The sequence below is a fragment of the Pseudopipra pipra genome, chromosome 14 (genome assembly GCF_036250125.1).
Source record: "Pseudopipra pipra isolate bDixPip1 chromosome 14, bDixPip1.hap1, whole genome shotgun sequence".
NCBI classification, from domain to species: domain Eukaryota; kingdom Metazoa; phylum Chordata; class Aves; order Passeriformes; family Pipridae; genus Pseudopipra; species Pseudopipra pipra.
The window spans coordinates 10,772,658-10,795,767 of NC_087562.1; the positions used below are offsets into that span (position 1 = coordinate 10,772,658).

Consider the following 23,110-nt stretch of genomic DNA (forward strand, 5'->3'; position numbering starts at 1 on the left):
ATTGAGTTGTTGACCAGGGGAAACATGCAGAGCATCCCCGGGCAGGAGCGGGACGGTGCCGGTTCGGGTGCGGGATGTGCGGGGCCGTGCCCGTGAGGCCGGTGCCGGTTCGGGGTGCGGGATGTGGGATGTGCCGGGCCGTGCCCGTGAGGCCGGTGCCGGTTCGGGGTGCGGGATGTGGGATGTGCCGGGCCGTGCCCGTGAGGCCGGTGCCGGTTCGGGGTGCGGGATGTGGGATGTGCCGGGCCGTGCCCGTGAGGCCGGTGCCGGTTCGGATGCGGGATGTGGGATGTGCCGGGCCGTGCCCGTGAGGCCCCGCCGGCTGCGGGAGGGGCGCGGGGCGGGGGCAGCGCCTGCGCGGGGCCGCACACGTGGGCGCGCCGGCGCCGAGCGCAGCCATGGGCAAGAGCCGAGCGCGGCGGTTCCGCCGGCCGGCCCTCGGCCCCGCCGGCACCGGGCAGCACCAGCAAGGCGAGCCCGGCCCCGAGGAGGAGCCCGCGGCGGAGCTGCTGGACAAGGTGCGGGCGGGGCGCGACCCTCTCTCGGGGCAGCGGGTGTGGGGGGAGAGGTCTGGGCTCGCCCCCGGCGGTGTGGGGCGCGGGGCCGGGCGCGGAGCCGCCCCCCCGGCGGGGAGAAGCCGAACAGCCCGGCGGGGCCGCCGCCCCTCCCTCCCGGCCGTCGCTCTCCCGGCGTCACGGCTGCGCCCGCGGCTCGGCGGGGCGGCACCGGCAGCGCCGGGACTCGCGCCCCGGTGTCGCCTTCTGCGGCGGGCGGGAGGCAGCGCCGCGCCCCTCGGCCCAGGAGGGGCTGGGAGCCAGCTCCTGCGGTGCTTGGGTTTGTTCGACCCCCCCCACCCCCCCGGCGCGGCTGGAGAGTTCTACAGGTGGCCAGAGCGATGAGTTCGTGAGCCATACATGAGGGATAACTGATGGAAAATGCGGAAAAAAGACTGGGTTTGGCCACTTTTAGGCCGCAGTCCTGGTTCTGAGTTAAGCATTGCAGATGAAAAGGGATGGAAACCTCCTCCTGCACACGTGACTTTAGAATCAGAAGCAAAAATCTGTTTTCCCCTCGAGTGATTGAATCTCCATTGTTCACTTTATCGAACTGAACTCATTGAACAAATCATTGCTTGGTTACTCTTCTGGACTGACCTGTTTAGTCTTAAAATTGAGAGAAAGTATATAAAGGCTCAGATGAGGATGAGCTGAGGGATTCTGTCAGTGTCAGTGAGGTAGGATGTGATGTACCACTCTTCTGCTCTGTTCTTCATCAGATGTTTACATTTTCTGTTAGATTTTCAACAAACTCTGTCACCTTCAAGAATATACACTTCTGCTGTTCTATTATTTTTATGATCTGCAATTCTTATATCTCACCTAAAACCCTGTTACAGCACAAGTCAGCATCATCTTATGGATGTAGAGAACACTTGCTTCTTGTTGTTAAGCAGATACTTTTAATCTAAAGGCTATATTTTTTTATTATTATTTTTTGATTCTTCTGTTTTTCTTTATGGTAGCATGTGTTTTGTATTGCCCCCATTTGTCCTTTTTTTCTTTTAAATACATAGTAATTGAATGTAGATACGGGGTCTCACCAGTGCCAGCTAGTGTCAAATCTGTGTCTGGACTGTGGCTCTCTTGTTAAACACCCAGAATAGTATTTATCTAGTCATATAGTCAACACACATAACCCAGGGAAAGATTTGTAAAGGTTCATGGAAGTTAAAAGCTCTTGCTTCCATTCAGGATCAGTAAAACTTCCAACTACCTTTTCCCGAAACCCGATCTGCCCTGTTTGTGTCTCCCCAGCTGCAGCATCCAAGTGCTGAAGTGAGAGAGTATGCCTGTGCCAGTATTTCCAAGCTGTTGCAGCAGAAGCACGTCATCCCAGCCTTCCTGCAGAGGGACGTTGTGCGGTGTTTGGGGCCGTTGCTGATGGATCACAGCTTAGCTGTTCGGGAAACAGCTGCAGGTGCTCTCCGGTAAGCAGGTGGAATGGGGTAATCCTGGAACAGGAGAGAAAACAGGAGGGTTTTGTTGTTGACAGCCATGAACTTGAACGCCAGCCTGTCTTGCTTTAACTCCGGCCTCAGTAGGTACACCCACATCAGCTGAAGTCTGCAAGAGAGGGGCTTTTCTTGCTCCATGAGACTCTAATGTCAGCAGCAGGCTTTATGCTGGAAATATATGGCTTTATGAAGAAATATAGAGAACTTGAATGCAGTTCATATGGCATCTTGTGTCTTGATGTTTTAGTACCCATAAGCCTTGTTACACTTGACAAGTAAGTGAAAATATTCTTTTCCTACCACCACAGTTATTCTTTTGTGTTAGGGAGATAGAAGACTGAAGTTACTGATTGAGCAAATTGATTTTAAAACAAAAAGTACCATAACCTTTAGACGAGAATATAGAATACATGGGTTTTTGTAAACATTCCTGGAAAGTATTGTATCTGACCCAAAGCATTTTTTTTTTGTTTTCCCCAGAAATCTAAGCGCTTGTGGAGGATTTGAAGTCTGTGATGACATGGTGACAAGTGACATTATGACACCCCTTGTTGCACTTCTGAAAGAGGTGTGTTTATTCTGATTTTAAAACTGATCTATCCATTGAATTATCCCACTTACAAAAATAGTTCAGTTTTTTTAGCTATTATTAAGATATTTGAAAGATCTTTTAAAAGGATTTTCAATAGATTTAATGGTACAAAAATTATTCCAGAGATTTCACACCACTAGCTTCTGTTTCCTGACCAGATAATTTTGGTCTGTGGTGAGGCTTGCACCCTGGGATGATTTTTGCATGAAAGGTCTGGAGATTTTGGGTCTGGAGCTTCAGTCAAGACCAGTTTATTGTGTCAGTCAAAATCCAGGTCCAACATTTATGTTGCAACATTATTCTAGTGACATTTTTTTGGTGAGCAATTCTATCTAAATGAAAGCTTGGGTTTACAGCTGGGTACTGTAGGATGACTTGTACTGAATACCTATTCTTTGTTTGGTCCAGGTGTTGCAGTGCAGTTTGGAAATTGCATTGAATTCTGTCACCTGCTGTCTTTGTATGAGCAGCCTTGAGCAATTCCATCGTTTTCTGTATGTGTCTTCCCCATTTTAAATTGAGTAATAGCATTATTGTAAAGCATAGCAAGATATCAGCTGAATTAATCTTTGTGATTAGAAAGAACTATTGACAATTTCATACAGACTATTAGCAAGAAACAGCACTTAGGGTTCTAAAACTGTCAAGTTGTTTCTTTTTTAATTAAAAAGTGCTTCTAAAAACTACTGAATGCAAAGCGAGTAGTATAAGAGTCTTTCTACAAGAGAAAAGTTACCAGTGATTCAATTCCATTGTAGGTAAATTTTCTTAGAGAATAGGAAACTAATCAGGTTTTCTGGTAATAAACACTGTGGCTTGTTTCCCAACCCTGGTTCTCTTGTTTCGTTGTAGTGTAGCACTGAGCTAGATGCTAACCAGCTCTCTCCAAAGAAATGCAGAGAGACAAACAAAAATTATGTTGAAGACATAGCCAATGAAGCTATTAATTTGCTGTGGAATATATGGTAAGTGCTGTGTAAATCCAGGACTTTTAAAAGAGCTAAATTAAATTATTCCTGAAAAGCAGCCTGGTGATTGAGGCAGAAAAGAAATTACTGTCCTGGCATGGGAAGATGTATCCAGTTGCTGATTCTGATTTCTGATTGTGTTGCTCCCACGTGTACTTTCCTTTAATAATGATGAACCCTAATCTGATCTGAAATACAGGTTTATCTTCTGCCATAAATTACTTTTTTAAATTAAGGATTCTGAAAGTCCATTAAGTTGGTCATTAGTGTTAGGAGAGTGACAACTTTTTTTTCTGTTGGTTGTTCATCCTGAGTTCTGATTTTGTTTTCTGGACATGTTCTGTCACAGTCTGAGATGCAGTTTGGGTTGTGGTGTCTTGCATGCAGTTCCTGTAGATCCTTACTGTGTGATGAGAGATGGAGAAAATTAAATTCTGATCAGTGGACTCCGGTGCTCTGGGAATATGAGGACTTCTTATACTACTTCCTCCCTCTACAGGTCATCCCAAAAGCTAATATTAAATATTTGGACCAACTATCCCTTAGTTACTGAGACACTGATACAAATCTACTTAATTATGTGAGAAATAATGTGAATTGTTCAATTAATAGTTTACATTGGAAATACCAGGTGAAGGAAGAGAAATGGCAACACTTAATACAGAAATGACTATGAACATTGAAGTGATACAAACTTATTCTGAAAGTTTTTCTTGAATTTTGTGTTGTTTCTCTTCATGTTTTAGCAGCTCCACATCATTATACACCTTGGTGCATACAGGATTTTCTTTAGTGTTGTACAGTGTTTCAGTGGAGTTGCCTCTGTGCCTGTGTGATATGGCTGCTGGCTTGAGGCCTTATTTCTAAATTGGGATTTTTTTTTTTTAGGGATTGGAGTGTAGAACAGTAGAGAAGCTGCTTGCTCAGCACCTTGCACAGAATACATGACCCTTTGTGACTCTGACTCAACAATGTTGTGTTCATTTTTTTTTTTTGGCTTTTGTAGTCACTGCTTTGAAAAAGGAACTATAATCATTAAGTGTGACATAAATTGCCTCTGTATTTTGAACTTTGTGGCAATGAACTACTGACTTCATTGCTAAGTTTGGTACTGATAAAGTTGGGGCTGGCATTGGTGCTGAGACATAATATTTCTAAAAGTAAATACTTGAAGATCCTTGTAGCTGGTTAGCTCCCATGCTTTTTTAGTTTGAATTAGTCTTGTATCAATATATTAGTTTAAAAAAGAGAATAGCTGTGGAAAACTTGGAGAAACAGATCCCACTGTTAGGTAATTAAAGTAAATGCATGTCTGAATGATAAGAGCAGTCATTTTATGGAGTGAATAAATATTGATGGAAGAGGCAGCAGCTCTAGTCACTGGGTTTGTGGGTGAAGTTTTCTATGGCTGTAGAAAGCCTTGGGCTGGCTTGTAGCCTGCAGCTGCCTTTCACTCTCTGGCTGGACCTGTCCACATCTGTATTTAGGCTCCCAAACAAACTCCCAAACACTGGCAGAAGCCAACTGTGTCCAGGATTTTGCAGTTTCTCTTTCAGCATATTTATATAGAGTTGATCATAACCTCAGTAGTGAAGAATAGCTCTTTGACTAATGCATAATTCTTACATAGTTTTTACAAGTGTGAGTAATAGTGAGTATGGGGTACTTAAAATGTTTTTACAGTATTTTTTTTTTCCTGGGAAAAGTGTTTTAATTAATCTTTTTCATACAATAGTGAATGCAACAATACTGCTGTGTACATATTCAATAAAGAAGGGTGTCTGGAGGCTGTGTTACATTACATGAAGAAATTCTCCACAAATGTGGATCTGGCTATTTCAGTAGGTAAGTGGTAAAAAGAGAAGATAAGGACTTAAAGATACTTTTTTTTTCTTTACTATATAAATGTAACATTGATGTTACAGGCATTGCATAATGCACCTGCCTTAGCATTGCTGAGCTTTGCACTGAATATAAGATTTCAAATTTGTTTTTGAACAGCACATAATTCAGAAGTTTGTATCTGTTGTGCTTGTTTTCAGTCCAAAGGAGAATGACTTATTGGTGGTTACATGGGAGGAAAAATTTTGTGGAATGAAGGCTCTAGAGGGGGGCTGTGTTTTTAGTTTTGTTTGCAGGTTTTGGTAATGGAGGGTTTAATTTGTTGAGCAAAGGACATGGTCCATCTAAAAAAACCCCAAACAACTCCTGTCACTTTCAGTGTGTTTTTATTAGTAGTTTGTTGTAGTCTTATAATGGTCATACAGGTGTGTGTGATCTCAACATTTTTATGTTGTCACTACTCAGTATACAAAGGAGAAATCTATTTTTGAGTAGCTGAAATTAATACAGCTGGTTCCATGTCTGATGTGTTATTGTCCTCATCTGTTTTGTGTACAGATTTGCCATAGAGTGTCTTTTAATCTAAAACACAGATTGTGAGAGACAGTGTTGTACCATTACAACGTGATGCTGCATGAAATTTTTTTTTCCTGTCAGTGTTTCATTACTCCAGCTTGCAGTAAAAATGCTTTTTCAGTAGGAGAGTGAAAGCTACTGTTGGGTTTATTAATTATGTTTGTTCTTATTGTTTGGTGTAGCAAACTGCTTGCAGGCAGTGACAGAAGATAATCCAGACCTCCTTTCTTCATTTAATGCTTCTGCACAACAAGTATTGGAAACAGTGCTGTTGTGTCCAGAGAGCACAATGAAGCATGTCCTTCTGAGAACACTGATAGCAGGTACGGGGCTCGAGGGTGTTCATTGCTCTGTCATGGGGAGCATGGCAGGTAAGGGGGGGTGGGAAGGACAGAGAGCTTAGCTGCTGCCTCAGATGCTTAGCTGTGGTGATTTTTGATACTGGAGTGTAATAAATTAATATTGACAATCCTTAGAAAATGGTTCTCTCATGTGATTTTGTTATCAGGTACAAAGTAACACCAAGGCCAGGCCACATAAATATTCTGTAATTATTTATGTGCTGAAATTTACTTGAGTTTAAGATGTGGGCATAACATAGTTATTACAGATGAGTATATGAAATGCTAAACAGAAAAAAATACAGATCTGTAGAAGAAAGACTGAATATAATCACTGTGTATTTTAATTAGCGCAGGCTGTGTTCTTACAAAATATATGGCTATTACAGAGAATTACAGAGTACTTTAGTAATTTTCATATTTTGGTTATCTCATATTTAGGCACTATTTGGAATATCAAGGATACCATTCCACCAGGCAGCCTGGGAAGCATGGTTAATGCAATCCTGAAGATTTTCTCAGAATCATTAGCAATAGACGCTGGTGAAACAATTATTCGTATGAATGAAGCTGAAAAAAACAGGTTAAAACTTGCTGTGGAAGCAGAAACAGAGGAAAACATGAGCGATGTGGTGGACAACTGTGTTTTGAGTGAAGATGATAACATGGAAGAAATACCAAAAGGAAAACTCAGGAGGGAAAATGATGTTTCAGATTTACTTCCAGTAAGTGTTTCTGGCTGGCTGTTGGGCTTGGTGCTTTTGGCTGAGCGTTGGACTAGTCTTGACTCAGCACTGGCCAGAGGAAATGACCTATGAGTGTTACTAATACTGGTTCCCAAACAGCTTGGCTATTTTAGCTAAAACCTCAAAGATGAGCATGGAAAATTTCAGCACAACTTGTTCCAATGTGACCAAATTGCACAGCACATCAGGAAGGTGCATTTCCATGGTTTTCCTCCAGTGGAAGGTATAGGCTTACCTGACACTTCTACCTGCAGCTACTGCAGGAATTTTGATTTCTGGTTATGGCAAGTGAGATTTGTAACCATTCAGTCACGAGTGGAGGTGGATGAGAGGTTTACAGATGCGTGCACTGTTGTGTATGGGAAAAGGGTAACAGGAATACATGTTTCTGTTAGAGCTTTAGATAACTGTTTCTCTTACAGTTTTAGTGCAGGTGGCATTTCTTGAAGATAAAATTTGCTCTGGAACATCCAACAGAAATGTAGCTTACGCCTCTTGGTTTTGTGGGGTTTTTTTTTCGAGTTTTGGTGTAGAATGAGAAGAGAAAGTGACTGGACTATATTTTTAGCTGACAGCTTGGGTAATTTAAGTTGCACTTAAATGTTGTTTTACAAAATCAAATTTGGTTCATGTTTTTATTTTTCAGTCTGATAAGTGGGAACTGAAAGAAGTGACAGCTTTACTGATGGCTCAGCAGACTGCTCTGGAAATCATTGTTAATATGTGCTGTAGTGAAGGTTTGTAGGAATCTCATTGCAAGCGTTGTGGTGTGTTTTGTTTTTGAACAGCTCACATTTAGTCATCTTGGCTTTTAAAGGCGAATACACACAGGCGTATTGTCCCTGATATCCTCGTCTGGGGGGCAGATTAGATTGTAATTTCTATTACTATTTCAAGTGGTTTTTTTCATTTAAGTTATTTATGAGACTTAAATGTTTTTTTTTTGCATGGTACTACTATGTGCTAACATTTAATTACAAACAAAAAAGCACTTGCGGCAAAGAGATATTTCCTGAAGTGTTACAGCAAAATCTTTGTTCAGTTAGAGTGTGGTCTGAGTGTTCTTCTGATACAATATGTGTGTGAATCTTATTGCAGGATGGGGCCATTGATTTTTTTTAAAAGCAGATAAATCTTGTAGCTTTGATTTAGTGTTGATACTAGAAGTGTTGCAAAATTAGGAGTAGATACAGCTTTTGCATGCAACTCTGGCAACAATGTAGATTTAGGCTTTCAGAGTTCTGCCTTTATGAGCTTTTTTGAGGAGGAAGAAAGGCTGTTGTTTGGAGGGGAGTAGGAAATAGATATTCTGTAACTTTTAGGAACTCTGATACTCAGGTTTGATAGCTTTTCTCCTAATCTTCAGGAAAACAAATGAGATATTATCAAATTCTATTTAGAAATGCCAACAACCAAACAAAATTAATCCCCTAAACCCTCCAACACCTGAAAACTTCTGTTACTGTTACAGTTTTATCCTGATGCAGAAGTGATTTTCTAGGAGATAACTGAGTAAAACTTTCAGTTTCTAATAAAATCCACAGTAATACCCAGTTATTCCCAATGGTGATTTCTTTTTCTCTTACAGCACAAGGAAATTCTGTACCTAGTGTATGAAGCTCCTTTCATTACTGTGTTTCTCATGTAATGAGCTGTAATTCATAAGCTTTCCCCTTTAATTGGAAAATCTCTTGTGGATAAGCTGCATATTCTGCCATTCACTCAGTGTAATGTAAGGTTGATTGTGTTGTATTTCACTGCAGTGCTTTACCCATTCATGGGCAGACAGAAACATAGGCTGTAGAAATTAAGAGGAATCCAGAAGCAGCTGTTCATTTAATTTTCAAGTTATTTGAGGACTAAAATAGCTTTAGCCATTATGCTGAGTTCATACAAACACTTGGCTTGCTACAGAGCTGAGGGAAATAACCAGGCTGGCAAGAGATGTGTTTGACTGAGCACTGGCCGGCGTTGGGAGAAGCAGAGTGGTCTCCCCTTGATGGGGACATGGGCAGGGAGCCAGGAGACTCCAGCACTGCTGTCCAGTCTGTAGTTCAGAGGTTACCAGTGCTAGTTAAGATGGGATTGCCGTTGGAAATGCCTCTGTGTTTCCCAGAACATTACAAGAAACCTGATCGTAGTTACAGGCCAATGTTCTAGATCCCAGTTCCCGCTCTGCCCTGGTCACTGCTGTCTTTTTTGTTGCTGAGTTGCATTGTCAGCTCATATCCTTATCATTTAGTTTTCAAAGGAGATTTTTGCTTGCTTTAAAAAGATTCACATGGAACTTTTCTGCAAGAGGCAAGAGACTTCAGGGGATGTCTGCTTTGTTTTCATGTTTCTTGCTGCCATGGCCTGGTAAAGAATAAAAGCCAACCATTTTCTCATGCAAAGGCTGTTAACACCACCATATTATGGCTGCAGAATTAATTGGAGATTACCATAAGTAACAGAAGATGCCTGTGTGGTCAAGTTGCTGCAGCTCAGTGAGTTACTTTGCATCAGATAAACAATAGCCATGACCTTCAAATAAATTCTTAATTTCTGCACAATACAGGTGAAATGCATGAATTTAGATCTTTCTTGCTGTATTTTAAGTGACTTTGCCTTTTGCCACAGAGGTGGTGTGGCTGTTACTGTAGTTACTACAGTACCTACTACATCTCAGCAGAATCTGTGTTGTCAGGCAAAATTACTTGGGGGCGAATCTGATATTTTTTCATCAGAGTAGTTAAATGTCCTGACCTGTATACGCAGGCAGAGCTTTCATCTTCTGGAGAGGAGAATCAGTCCAATTTGTAGACTTAGGACTTGGGTAAACACCAGTTAAAATGTAACCAGGTTTAAAGCAACTTTAGATAAATCTGTGTGAACCCTGTGGACGTAGATATATCAGTTTAAATATAAATGATGAACTGAGCTTGTGCTTGTTAGGCCAAGACTGGCTTTAGCTGTGGACAGATTATTCACTTTACAGTAGCCTGTAGGTAATACGACCTCAACTCCTCTTGCCATGTGTGCTTACCCTTACATGACTTACTGTACTAGGAGATCTGTAAGTATAAATCTAGTTCAGGTTTAAGACTATAAACCTAGCTTAACTTACTTAAAATATGTTGCCTGAAATTACTGTCAGAGGTTATTTAGCTTGCTTTGGCTTGTTTTGCTGTCATCGTTTCCTTTCAAGTGGCGTTGCTGTGGAGACAGTAACATCTTCATCCAGCCCAGTTGCTGCCCAGGCAAAGGACATCTGTCCGTGGCTTTTCAGTATTGCTAGAGGAAACAGTTGCCTTAACTTTTTTACTAACTGCAGTCAGTTTAAGTTAAACCAGTGTTTTCACATGCTTGAATCTACCTCAAAAAGCGAAATGGTGCAATCCAAGTTAAAATCTTAGTAAATCTCTATGAAGTTTCTTCCATACCCTTTTTGATAAAGTGATCCATTGTTAATATCAGAGATTAAAGTACCCGTGTATGAAGAACCTGTCTCCTGAGAATACTTGTTGCCTGAGTGAATATAAAATACACTTTTAATAAAATATTTAGGACCGTGGCTTAGTGGCACTTGATTTGTGAGGAGTTCATAGAGCCCAAGAGCTTAAAGATTCCTAAACTAAGAGGTGGAGTCGAGTACAACTGAGAAGTAGGAAACATATTGCGTGAGGGCTGTTACATTTACAAGTCTGTCTTGTGTTCTCAGATCCCTCTGATGACGAGTGGGAAGAACTGTCCAGCAGTGACGAAAGTGACTTGTTCATGGAAAACTCATACAATGAGGGAGGGGGGCTGCTGATGACACCCCTGTGCCTCTCTGATGAGGTTCACTCAGCGTTTCTGAACAACCTCATTCCAAAGAAGGTAGTGTCTTCTGTTTTATTTCCAACACATGGCACAGTCTTCCCCTAATTCCTGCTTTGTATCCCAGGTTAGGCAAGGAAATTATCCCAGTCCACGTGGAGGAAAGGAATATTTTTTTAATGAGTTTAGCTTCACTCTTTTTGGCCTAGAGATGGTGCATCATTGCATGAGCTCTCTTGACCTAAATAATTCATGTAAGTTGGAATAGAAGAGCCATGTGTTTCAGAAAGCTGGTGGAGTTTCTTTTAATTTGTTTGGGTTTTTTTCCAAAATACAAAGGGTGTTATTCCTTGATTTGGACATGAAAAAGATTACCTGCAAAAAGAGAGGAAATCTTGATGAAGCATGACCGCCAGATTTCTATATTAACTAAATGAGGTGGAAGTAACGTGTGAATGGCAACAGTCAGCACTGAAGAAGTGCATGTTCCTCTTACCCTGTTTTATACAAAGTGTCTGAAGTACAGTATTTGACAGTGACAGGAACTTAGGTGTTTTTGTTTCAGAGTTGTTTTACTCATTTTTATTTGGAGTTGTAAAGATGGAGTTTGTTATTTGAATTGTTACTGTGCTGGTTCAGCAGCATTGTAGAATTCTAACCCAAGACATCAAGGTGCGAGATGAAAACTTTGAAGGCTTTTTGTACTTAATAACAGGAATTTCATGGCAAGGCCTTCTACACTTGCAGCTATCTGAAAATTCTGTAGTGGAATCTGTAAGAAGAAAGAGCCAAATAAGAAAGAATAGCAGAAACCTAGAAAATCACCTGTTGTTCAGTAGAGTTGGATACCTTAAATATGCTATGCTAAACTCAGGGTATAATTGCACCATTTGAGTGATTGAGCAAAATTCTGATGTTTTTAGCAGGTGAGACACTTGCTGCCTGGAAAACTTTAAAATACATAGTTTGAAGTATCTGTTTGAATCAAGATAAAATTTCAGTCTTCCTTCCAAACACACTATAACAAAAAATAAAAAAATAAAGGCTTTATTGCTAAACATTTCTTTTTCCCCTCCTCAGATTCTTGAAAAAACTGCTTTTCCGAACAGTGTTGCTCTAGACATCTGTATGCACAATCCGTCTTGGAAACCATTAATTAAAAAGTAGGAATTTCATTGTCTCTCTTACTATTTTTCATTTATATTCAGTTGTCTTAGAACTCTTAGAAGGATTTTCCATCTTTGGGTTTCTGTCAAGATCTGGATACTGGCAGATCTGATACAGGATTTTGAATAAAGAGATAAAAATGCTTTTGTAAACTGCACACCAGATCACAGCCTTAATTAATTGAAGATTCTTCTTTATATTTCAGTATGTGTTTTCAAAGAGATTTGCTAAATGCTTTTTTTGTTTGTTTGTTTCAGACTGAATGCAGTGCAGTGTAGAGCTTTAACATGTCTTCATAGCATTTTGTTAGTGTCAGATGTGGATTGTCTTGGAGGAGCTGCAGCACTTCAGTCCCTTGCACAGCATCTCTCACAGTTGATCTTTTCTAAAACAGGTAAGATGTTCAGTACAGGGGACTTGCTGACCCCCTTTGCTGATCATATAAGGTAGTTCTAATGCCATTTTATTACTAACTGTATTTCTTTGGTCTTTCAATATAAGGATACTGACTGTTGGAAATGTGCTGGCAAACAGTATATCCTGATGTGTTTATGCAAACTGCACCTTGAGCAAGTCTGCTCTTAATGCAAGAATCTGCTTTACATCTGGGTCCACACAAAAAATCACTTAGTGGATGAATCCTGCCTTGCTGAGACCAGAACTGCTTGCTTGATCATATTTGGGATAATAGTTCTTCATCAATCACACAAGCCATGAAGAAGATAGGGCATTTTCTTTTTAAATATGCTGACTAGCTTGCCTAAAGAAATGTTAAAAAGAGGATGTCTAGCACAGTCTTTCGCGTAATTTTTTTCTAGGAATCTTATGAAATTATGTCAAAGATGGTTGTTGAAAAAAAAAAAAAAAGTACATGGTTGTTACAGTAGGAAAGAGAGCAGCCACCTTGTCTCCAGAACATGCTTTATGCTTACGATGGCATAGCTTTATTGAAAGGATATTTGTAGTAAGAAAATGTGCGAAGTTTTTATGACTAAATATTAAAGCTGCTCCACTTCCTGTTCTGGTTCTGGTTTGATTTCAATGGAGAAGGTAATAAATTTCATACTGTTTTAGAATATCATATATATATATATTTAATATATTTAGAATTGGAATGGACTGCCCGAGGAGGTGGTGGAGTCACTGTCCATGGAAGTGTTTAAGGAAAGACTGGATGTGGCACTGAGTGCCGTGCTCTAGTTGACAAGGTGATATTCAGTCATAGGTTGGACTCGATGATTTCATAGGTTTTTTCCAGCCTCATTGACTCTGCGATGTATCCTGGTAAACACTAGAATGTATCCACTGTAGTTCCTCCAAGGTGCATTGTTTCATAGAGATACTGTGAAGGTTTCCCCATACATCTGCTAGTATCACTATTATTGGATGGTCTATGCAGCAGTTAGCATTTCCAGCTACTTCCTGTAATCTTATACATGAGATCAGCATCATTTCAATAATCCTGTTGGACCATTTACACTGTGATCTCTGTTACTGACATGAGAGAAGCTGAACTGGGATTTAAAAAAAAAAAAAAAAAAAGGCAAGAAACCCCCAGCTGGTTCCAAACTGGGTCCCTGACAGGCTCGGCTTCATGCAGACTATTCTGATAATCTGTTTTTGTTTTAAGGTAAGTGGTGATGGCTTTTCAAAAAAGAAGAGATATTCTTAGAGGCTGGAAAAGCCTGCCAATTCTCAAATTTGTCAGAAAACGTTTTCCCTAAGACAGATCTGTTGAAGTTGAGCATATGTGTGGCTTTGTCATTTCTTGTCTCTTAGAAGATCGAGAAGCTCAGTTTCCTTCCCTTCCTTCAAATGTCTCCCTTTGTAGCCACAGATGCAGCATTTGTAGTTCTTTGCTGTAGTGTATAGAATGACATGGGCATTAATGCTTGAAAATGCATCTGCCTGCAGAACACACTTTTTTTTCAATGCCTTTAAAAGCATGTGATCAGTCTATGAAAACATTATTACTGAGAGTGCAGTTCTCGAAAAACTAAAATGCAGAAATGAAAATACATATGAAGACATACACAAGGATGTTCACATAAAATACTTGTCTCATGCTTGAAGAGACAACTTCCAAGATTTTGAGTCTACCTATTAGTCTTTGCAGTAGTCAGAAAGTTCTCAGATCAAGCTGGAGAAGTTGTAAGCTGAGGACAGATGGTGCTAATAAAATTGATTTAATGGCCTGGGCCCATTTTTTAATGGTTAAATGCTATGTAATGGATACTGCCAGATACAGTTGATAAAATACCAACATGTGGTTAGAAGGAATCCTGTGGTTTACAGGGTGGAAAAGAGGCATAAAGATCTAGTTGCTTACATGAGAAGGGAGAAGATATGCATGAATTGAAAAGTTCTGCATCTGGAGTGGTCCAGAAAACAAAAACACATTAAAGGAAAATAAAAAGCCTGAAGAAACACAGAACATTCATTGAAGGTGATGGCTGATATTGATGAGTTCATAGTTACAAGAGTAATGCAGTGTTTGAGTCATACATTCCTGAAATGTTATTAAACCACCGGAAAACATGCTCTTTATATGAATTGGAAAGAGTCCAGTGTTCTGGGTGTCTAAAAAGCTTGCTTAAGAAGGCAGAAGAAAGGAGGTAAAATACACAGTCAGCTTCTGTAGTTTTCTCAGTTCCTATATTATGGCAGTTTTCAAGCTGCCGTTCTGATGACAGTGGTTTGTGCCATACCTTGAGCCACATAAGTGTTTCAACCAGGGATGTGCCTGAAAATGAGGACCAGCTGTGGTCTAACCTGCAGATGCAGTTAATACTGAATTCAAACAAATCACTATGGTTACAACCTACAGAGACTACTCTGAAAATCTGGCTTTTCCTGTTGTGGTAGTACCTGGAGGAACAATTAAGGGATTAAGGCATTTGTATTTGTTTGCTTCCTGTGTCCCTCATCTTACTGTTTAACTTTTGGCTCTGGGTTCAATTCTTTGACAGAACTCCCTGCAGACACTGAATTCCTGGAAGCCGTAACCAGTGCTTTGAGGGCTCTCCTACAAACAATGGCATCAAAGAACATCTCCCAGGTAAAAGCTTTCAAACTCAAATGCTCTGCTAGGTTCACATTTGGGTGAGATTGGGCTGGAAAGTTTTTGAAACAAAATTATTTAAATGAAGTGCAAAGTAGCAGGTGCAGACACTGACAGAACAGATTTAATAGCATCAACTCTTAATGTTTTTCATGGACCTTACAGTAATACTGTTTTGTTTATCTCTTAACATGTAAACAAATGAAAGGTATTTCAAAACAAGAAAATCCAGGTAGTATCTTTAGGAGATGGGTATAATGACAAATATTTAGTAAATTAGCACCTAGAAATGCACATTTTTTATTTCTTGATGTCACCTAGTTGAAGCTGGTTGTCCTTCTAGAATCTTGGTTGGACGTGAATTAGTGAACTAAATACAAGAATGAAGCATTTTGTTATACAAGACATAATACTAGATGGTCTGCTGGTCCTTTCTGGCTTTAAACTGAAAAATGAGAGCTTCTGTGCTGTAAGTTATAATGGGGTGGAAGCAGCTATTGAGCAAGGTAAATTTGTGAAAATACCTTTGGGCTTAGAACTTTTCCTTCACTTTCATGACAGCGTTGGTTATGTTCTGGAAGAAACACCTTAAATTGAAAGGGAGAATTGGACTGTTTTCTTGGTAATTACATTTTCAGAATTCATGTAGTTTTCATAATCCAGGGCTCTTTATTTCTCTCTTATAAATTTCCCTGTGTTCTGGAAAAGCAGAGTAGCTAAATGTCACATTGGAAAATTTCCATGAAAGTGTGAATGTCTTCCTTCTTTCCCCCCCTTCCCCTTGTTGTGCAGTGTATGACTCCTGAGCAGCTGTTGGCTTTATGTGAAGCTGGTATCCACAGCAGCAATGCCAGTGTTAGAGTGAACGTAGTGAGCATCCTTGGAATTTCTGGCAGCGTCTTGGCAAAAGGACAAGATACAGCTGAAACACTAAAGGTGAAAAAGCAAACTTTGCATTGCAAACCTATATGAATTTTGATATTTCTTTCAGTTTTCCCTTGTTGGAAAAAATCAATTTTTCTCTCTTATTTCAGATGATTGGAAAATTTCTTCTTGAAGTTGCTATGAAGGAATCTTCTCTTGTGGTAGCAGGGGAAGCCTTGGATGCACTTTTTGATGTATTTGCAGATGGTAAAGAAGCAGAAAAGGCAGCGGTGCAGATCAAGTTGCTTCCAACACTGAAGGAATTTCAGCCAGTGTTCAGAACAAGGGTAGGCATCAAGTGCAGCCAGCTCAGGGTCTCAACACACAATGTGCATTAAAGCTTTGAGATTTGGGCTCCTAGAAGAAGTAATTAAGCAGTATTGTATAACTTCATAAGATGGCAAAAACCCCCAAAAAGTGTGTGATTTTCTGATATTCCACTTTAGAGGAAAGCAAATACACTTACCTTAAAGTTCATGGAACTGTCAAGGTGATAGCACAGCACCTCCATTGCAACATCTGCATTACACCGTCAGTATTATTGATGTCCAAATCACTACATTGTTCTGAAACACTTGCAAAAAAATCCTTCAGGTGTCTCTGGAGGAGTGCAGCTACATTAGTGGGAGGGAAGTCTCTTCTGAAGTTACATTGACATCTTTTGTTTTTTACTTCTTGTAGTTGCAGGTGGATGCTTTCGTTCTGCTGTTGGTTAGTTAAAACAGATCATGTATTCTGTGTTTTCAAGAATAACAAGGCCAGCATTCTAAACTGTAATTTTAGGTACATCCTTGGGATGTACCTAAGGGAATGACCTTCCACCTATTGTTTCTTTGATCAGATGAAGCCTGAGGAGTGACTGTCATAGTCTAGAAGCTAAGCACTATACACACAAAATACATACCTGATGGTGCTTCAGTTGTGTGGTTAGATGTACAAGGTTTTCCATATAAAAAGCTGCAGAAAAGAAGTGTGTATTTCAGATATTTAAGTGAAATATCATACCAATAACTTAGTTTTAGGCAGCAATGTATTATGGTAAATTGACTAGCTCCACATGTGCACATGAGCACCTTGGAGTTCTCAAAAGCCGTGGGTAGCATATCCTGACAGAAGACCTGTATATAGAATTACAGTAAACTTGAACTGATCTAATTGGAGAAACCTCTGCATTAGTAAAGCATGTACTTTTTTTGGTTTTTCAGATGCGAAAAGAAGGCAAAGGACAATGTAGTACAGATCAACTGTGTGTTCTTGACAATGTGAGGATGAATTTGAGAAGATTCATTGCATATCAGGAGACACTAGGGAAAACTCCAACTTGAAACATCGAGGAACTTTTAAGGTTTCCCTTATTGAGTAATGTTTTCAAAAAATATAACCATTTTGAACTTCTAAAATTTACTGAGCAGAGCAGTTTTGCTTTGATGTTAATACTACATTTTGTAATGTTCAGTATTTTTATACACTTGGGTTGATGCAATATGAAAGTCACACCAGCACAAAAAACCCTGTAGCATACTCTGAGATTGTTGCAGTGATAAGAAGGTGCTCCTGCAGCCCTGATGTCTGTACACAGCACCACTGTCGTTCTTTAGAAATCTTCATGTACCCTGGCAGAAAACTATAATTGCGTGAAAAGGTAATTTGGAGAATATTCTCAGTTATGTGCCAGATAAGGAAAAAAAATTAAAAAGCTCAAGATATATTTAAGGGAATCGAGCAGTGGCAGAATGTGCTTATTTGCTGTTTGCTCTTACCTGCTCCTAGAATTGCACAGGCATTTATGGCAAGCTTCCCAAGAGAAGTTTGTGACAAGTGTGTGGATTCCTGTCAGTACTTGGTTCTGTTATTTCATGAGGAGAAAACTGTTTCAGATTCATTTATGATAGCTTTTTGCTGTGGAAATCTGTGTAAGCAGGTCCTACACTTAGACACAGCTCCCTGTTTTTACTTTATTTCGATTGGTATTTCTGAATATCAAGTCTCTTAATTTACATTCTTCCTTGTAATTCTACATCAGGATGAATGTGAATTCAAGGAAGTAATAAGACAAATAAAAAGCATTTTTTATATTGAGGTATTACCTAAAGTAAATTTATAATTGCTTAAAATACCTTTTAAAAATATTTGTGATGGAGATTTTTAAGCTGTTATTTTCAAAAAATGTCACCAATTCATGAAGATTGTATGTAAACTTCCATATATCAAGAACTTTGGTTTTATTTCTTTGAATGAAATTCTATCATACATATTTTTCAAGAAAAAAAAAACAAAACACAACCAAACACAAAAGCATTTTGTTGTGCTGGGTTTTGAAATAGGAGGGTTTTTTCCCTCTCTCTTAATGCACTGTCTTAGCTCAGGCATCTAGTTTTTGGCAAAAGTTTGCCCATGGTGTTAAGCATGGAACTTATAAAGACCAAATTTGCTCAGTTTGTTAGATTTCAGTCTCTAAGATTGGAAAGCAGACTTGGGAACTGACTGGATAACTTTCAAATGACTGACTTTATGAAATCCTGGCATATGGTATTTTGTCAAATGCAAGAGAAAGTAAAAGATGAGTTTAAGCAGCTCTGCTGCCTGGAAGTCCTGTCACTGCTGTGACTTTGCAGGAGTCGGATGAAATGTGTGATGTGATGCCTGCTAATCAAATGAGAGTGTGGGACTGGGAGGGCTCCAGGGTCACTGAGCATGGCCTGGAGAAATCCAGAAGTCATGAGGAGCATGGTCGAGAGGTTATCCAGGGATTTGGCAGGGCAGGCAGTGAAAAGGGCCAAAGTGTAACACCTGAGGAAAAGTGGATTATGGCATAAGACTGCACAGTATGTGGATTTTAATCCTTGTGTTAGTTATACTTGCTGTACACTGAGGATAGTATAATATTAGCCTGATGAAAGGTATTAATATTTGTTTAACCCCTAAAAGACTTTCTTGTGGGATGTTCTGCTCTCAGTTTCTGGATGCTACATTGAATTGAAGGATTATCTAGATTGAAAAGGATCTCTGGAGGTCTCTTAGTGTAGTTTCTGGAGTCAGACAGGTTGTGCTACGCCTTGAACATCTTCCAGGATAGAAACCCCACAACTATGGCAGCCTTTTCCAGGGCTTGATTGCCCTCACTTGAAATTCTTTTTTTTCCTTTTCCCCTTTGTGCCTTGTAGGACTTCCCCCTGCTGCAAAATGCACCTCTTGTCCTTTGCACACCACCTTGAAGAGTCTGGCTTCATCTCATAACCCCCACTTGTTAGCTGAAAACAACAATTGAATTCCCCTCTTCTCCAGGCCAAATACACCCAGCTCCCTTAGCCCTTCCTTGTACTAGCTGGAGTTCTGACCCTCTAACCATCTTAATGGCCTTCTGCTTGACCTGCTCTACTGTGCCTTGTACTGAGGGGGGCCCAAGACTGAACACACTTCCTCAAATGTGATCTCATAAGTGCCGTGATGTTGTAAGATCTTTGCCAAGGTCTATGCCCTCACCAGTGGCTCATGGCAAAACGGAGCCTCCATCGTCCTTTGGGGTTTCTAAGATACTGTAGTTATCTAATAAAATTAAGCCAACTGCGTATTTTGTTTTTCTCTGTCCGTATTTTTATTTCTCTGAATGGGAAAAATCTTACTCTATCATCTGCCCAGCTGCCAGTTCAGTGTCTGAGTGAGAGGCAAAAAATTTGTATGTTAGTTTAGAGAGCACATTGTGCTTGTAAGGGACAAGATGGAAATAATAGAAAGACATGGATAACTTCTGAAGAGTTGCATCTGTGGAAGACAAGCAAGTTATCAGTGATTTAAAGAAGTGTCAGATCATGGCCTAAAGCCAGATGAGATATATAGGTACAGAAGAGCTAAACTGTAAGATTAGGGCTGTGAAAGTTGTTCTGATGCAATTAAGGCAGCAGCAGAAGTGATGATGTGCAAATTAAATATTTTGGGCGCTCTTTTGACACTGGTTTATTTTAATAGGTTTAGGGTAGGCCTCAGATGAAGGCAAGATCCTTGACAGCCTCCAAAGGGAAAGACAGATCTTGAAGATACTTAAAGGGTGGCAGAAATTGGACTGATCTAGGCAGTGTGCAGCATAAGTAAATAGATGCTAAATAGATGTAAGTGATCTTCATCAGTTCATGTAATCACACAGATAAGACTGGTATCAAAACAGGTATCTGAATTTGTTTGCTTATTCTGATCCCTAAGGCATCATCTGTCTGTACTTCAGTTAAAAACTGCAACCCTTGGAAAGCATGGATTGCTGGTTTATTTGTCTCCCTGTCTGACACTGAGCACAACAGAATCTGAGTCTTGAGATGATACCAAAATAGGTGCTGAATTTACATCGGTCTGTGGTATCAAGTAGAGTGTGAAGGGGGCTGTGGGCCCCCTGCCCTGTTCAGAAGCAGTGGGACCCTGGCATTTGCTGCTGCTTTGGTTTCTGCAGCCTGCAAAATGTTGAATCCCCAGCTGTGTAGAGAAGGAGTTATCATTGCTGTGTGGTTTTAGTTTTGCTCTCTACGAAAAGAAACAAGTGGCAAGATTTAAATGAGCATTTGTTTTGAAGTACTTTTTTTATACATCATGCCTTGACATTCAGAAGATGGCTGTATAGCACAGTAGAGTCAATAGCTGAACTATTTGGGGGTTATGGTGTGTGTTGAAGGTATTGTTTTGCATAGCATGTGGTTTTTTTAAGGATTGTCATCTTAGAGGAACAAGAATAACTTCAACCAGTACTACTTGGCTTGGTTTTATGTTTGTATTTTAAGAGAAAAATACATAAAAAATGAGAGCACAATAAAATTACAGAAGAAGAACTGTGTTGGAAATCAAGTTAATTTAAAATTTGTTTGTAGTTTAAATGTTATAAATGAAATGCATATCTTGTGGAATATTAACATAAAAAAACCCCGACCAAAAATGCCTATAAACTCAAGTTGTTTTCTTAGTAAGTGATTTTCAGTAGAAGCATTTCCAGAGGACTGGATAGAAACATCTAGCCTTACATTTACTGTCGCAAATTCCAATTCAGGCAATGGCAATGGTAATTAAAAATAAGGTAATTGTTTCTTTTTGGCACAGGTGACTTGAGCAAACAGTCTAAATATAGTTTGAGCTGGACATGCTGTTAAGATATATAACAGTAAGGTATTTGGCAAAAACTGAAAACTCTTGACAGTCAGGTCAGATTAAGGAACTTGAAGTTTTTCCACCAGGGCTGACAATAATGGTGAGCCTTTCTGTTTGAAGAAGCTTTTACTTGACTGCTGGGGTTTTTTTGGTCTAATTTCCAAATAAATTCACACTGTTAATTTTGGTACCTTCTGGGGAAAATAGGAGGTGTTAAAGTCAATTCACTTCAATTTGATTTTGGTTCTGTGTTATTTTTGCAAGTTTCTTGTTTCTGTGAGAGGCATTTTATCATACATACCAACATAGTTCAGTGACCACATAAAACATAGTTTGAGACTTGCACACAAAAGGATATGGTAAGATGCCTTTTTTTCCCCTCAGATCTGGGTTTCAGGAACTTGCATTACTGCTACATTATGGGCTTAAATGAAACAGCTTGGGAAGTGAACTAAGGTCCTACTGTAACAATCCATATGCAGTTGGAATGATCGTGGCTGCTACATGTTCTCAACACAGGCAGAGTCCTGATGCAGCCCTGGGGTTGTGAGGTGCTCACATAAATCATGTACCAGCGCTTCAAGATGCACTGGGATTTCAGTAAACCTTCTCCAGTTTTGTGTTCCTGTTATGATAGAAGTCCTATCAAGGATTGTTTTCTCTCTCCTCTGACATATGAATTTTTTTAGAACTTTTAAGGAATATTGCATTGGCCTCTTTCCTCCTCCCCTCCCCTTCAAATGGAGAGTGAAAAGCACTTCCAGAATTTAACGGAAGAACAGCTGATTCAGCCAGTAAATGCATGATGTTTCTGAATAACCTTTTCTGGCAAGTTCTCTTTTTAGTGAGTAAAAGAGTTAAATTCAGTGTTGATTAAACAAAACACTCCAAACCATAATTAAGTGTGGGTTTTGTTTGTTTTTTATGCCCCCCTACTCAGGTATACTTCCTTATCTAAAGCATTTGTGGTACCTGTGTCATGTCCTGGCTATATTTGCTTGGGACTAGGGTTGCTACGGAGGAATCCTGTAAATTAATAAACTTCAGTCTTATAATAAAACTTGTTTCTATTTATGTGCTATGAGTGTAGACCAAATCATGGGGTTTTGCAGAATTAACTTTATTAAAAAAGTAAAGAAAACTAACCAGTTTTTTCTTCTGTTACTGTTATCTCCTTAAGGATACCAAAAGCCTTTATTTGACTTATGCTTTTCTCCGTTGCATTAAAAGTTTATGAATTCAAACCTTTTTATTTGCATCTTTGATGTGCAGGAAACATCAGGATCGACCTTTGTCTTTTCCTGCTATGCTTATAATTTTCAGAATAACTGAAGAATACAGAGTTTGGAAAATAGGGTTATTCAATAGTGGGCTTTCCCCATTTCCAAGGTGTGTTAAAGTCCTACCAGCTTCCACTTGGCTTTTGGTAGTAGGTTTAGGTAAAAATCCTAATTTTCAAAGCAATTAAGTCTGTCAACTCAAACCTCAAATTTCAACCACAGCTTGCTGTGGTTGGTTTTCTCTTGGGCAATGCAGATCAGACATGCCGTGACAGAATAGAGGAGAGCTGAGGACAAAAATGTCCTGCTCTGGGATGGTGGGGAGAAGCCAAAACTTCAGTCTTTGGTTGTCACCAGGAAATGGTGCTAAGTCTTCTTCTTTGCAAACTTCGTGGGATGCTCGGAATTGGAATGTGACTTTTTAATTCCAAAACCTCCACCTCCAGCTTCCTAAAGAGAAATCCTCTCCCATGCAATTCTGAAACTGGGGGAAGAAGCACCAGGCCCTCCATGCATGGAAACTTTGTAGCCGATATTAAAGATGTTTTAAGGCTGTAGTACGAAAACACTAAAAATAAAACTGAAATTGACAAGAACTGGTGCTACTCCGTGTTGCTGTTTGGGGCGTCGTGTGTGATGTGTTTTTCCATCTGCAGGCAGGGCTGTACCTAGGGCTG

General features: G+C 39.9%; 1 protein-coding gene across 1 annotated transcript; it reads left to right on the forward strand.

The window, feature by feature from the left end:
* The first annotated feature begins 365 nt into the window (after positions 1 to 365).
* HEATR3 (HEAT repeat containing 3) lies at positions 366 to 23,029 on the forward strand. The gene is made up of 15 exons (XM_064671147.1): positions 366 to 518; positions 1,815 to 1,987; positions 2,495 to 2,582; positions 3,459 to 3,571; positions 5,310 to 5,419; positions 6,175 to 6,315; positions 6,775 to 7,058; positions 7,726 to 7,816; positions 10,780 to 10,937; positions 11,958 to 12,040; positions 12,302 to 12,438; positions 15,014 to 15,102; positions 15,898 to 16,041; positions 16,140 to 16,316; positions 17,235 to 23,029. The coding sequence occupies exons 1-15, from the start codon at positions 399 to 401 to the stop codon at positions 17,352 to 17,354; spliced, it is 2,028 nt and encodes a 675-aa protein (XP_064527217.1). The 5' UTR covers positions 366 to 398; the 3' UTR covers positions 17,355 to 23,029.
* Positions 23,030 to 23,110: the final 81 nt, after the last annotated feature.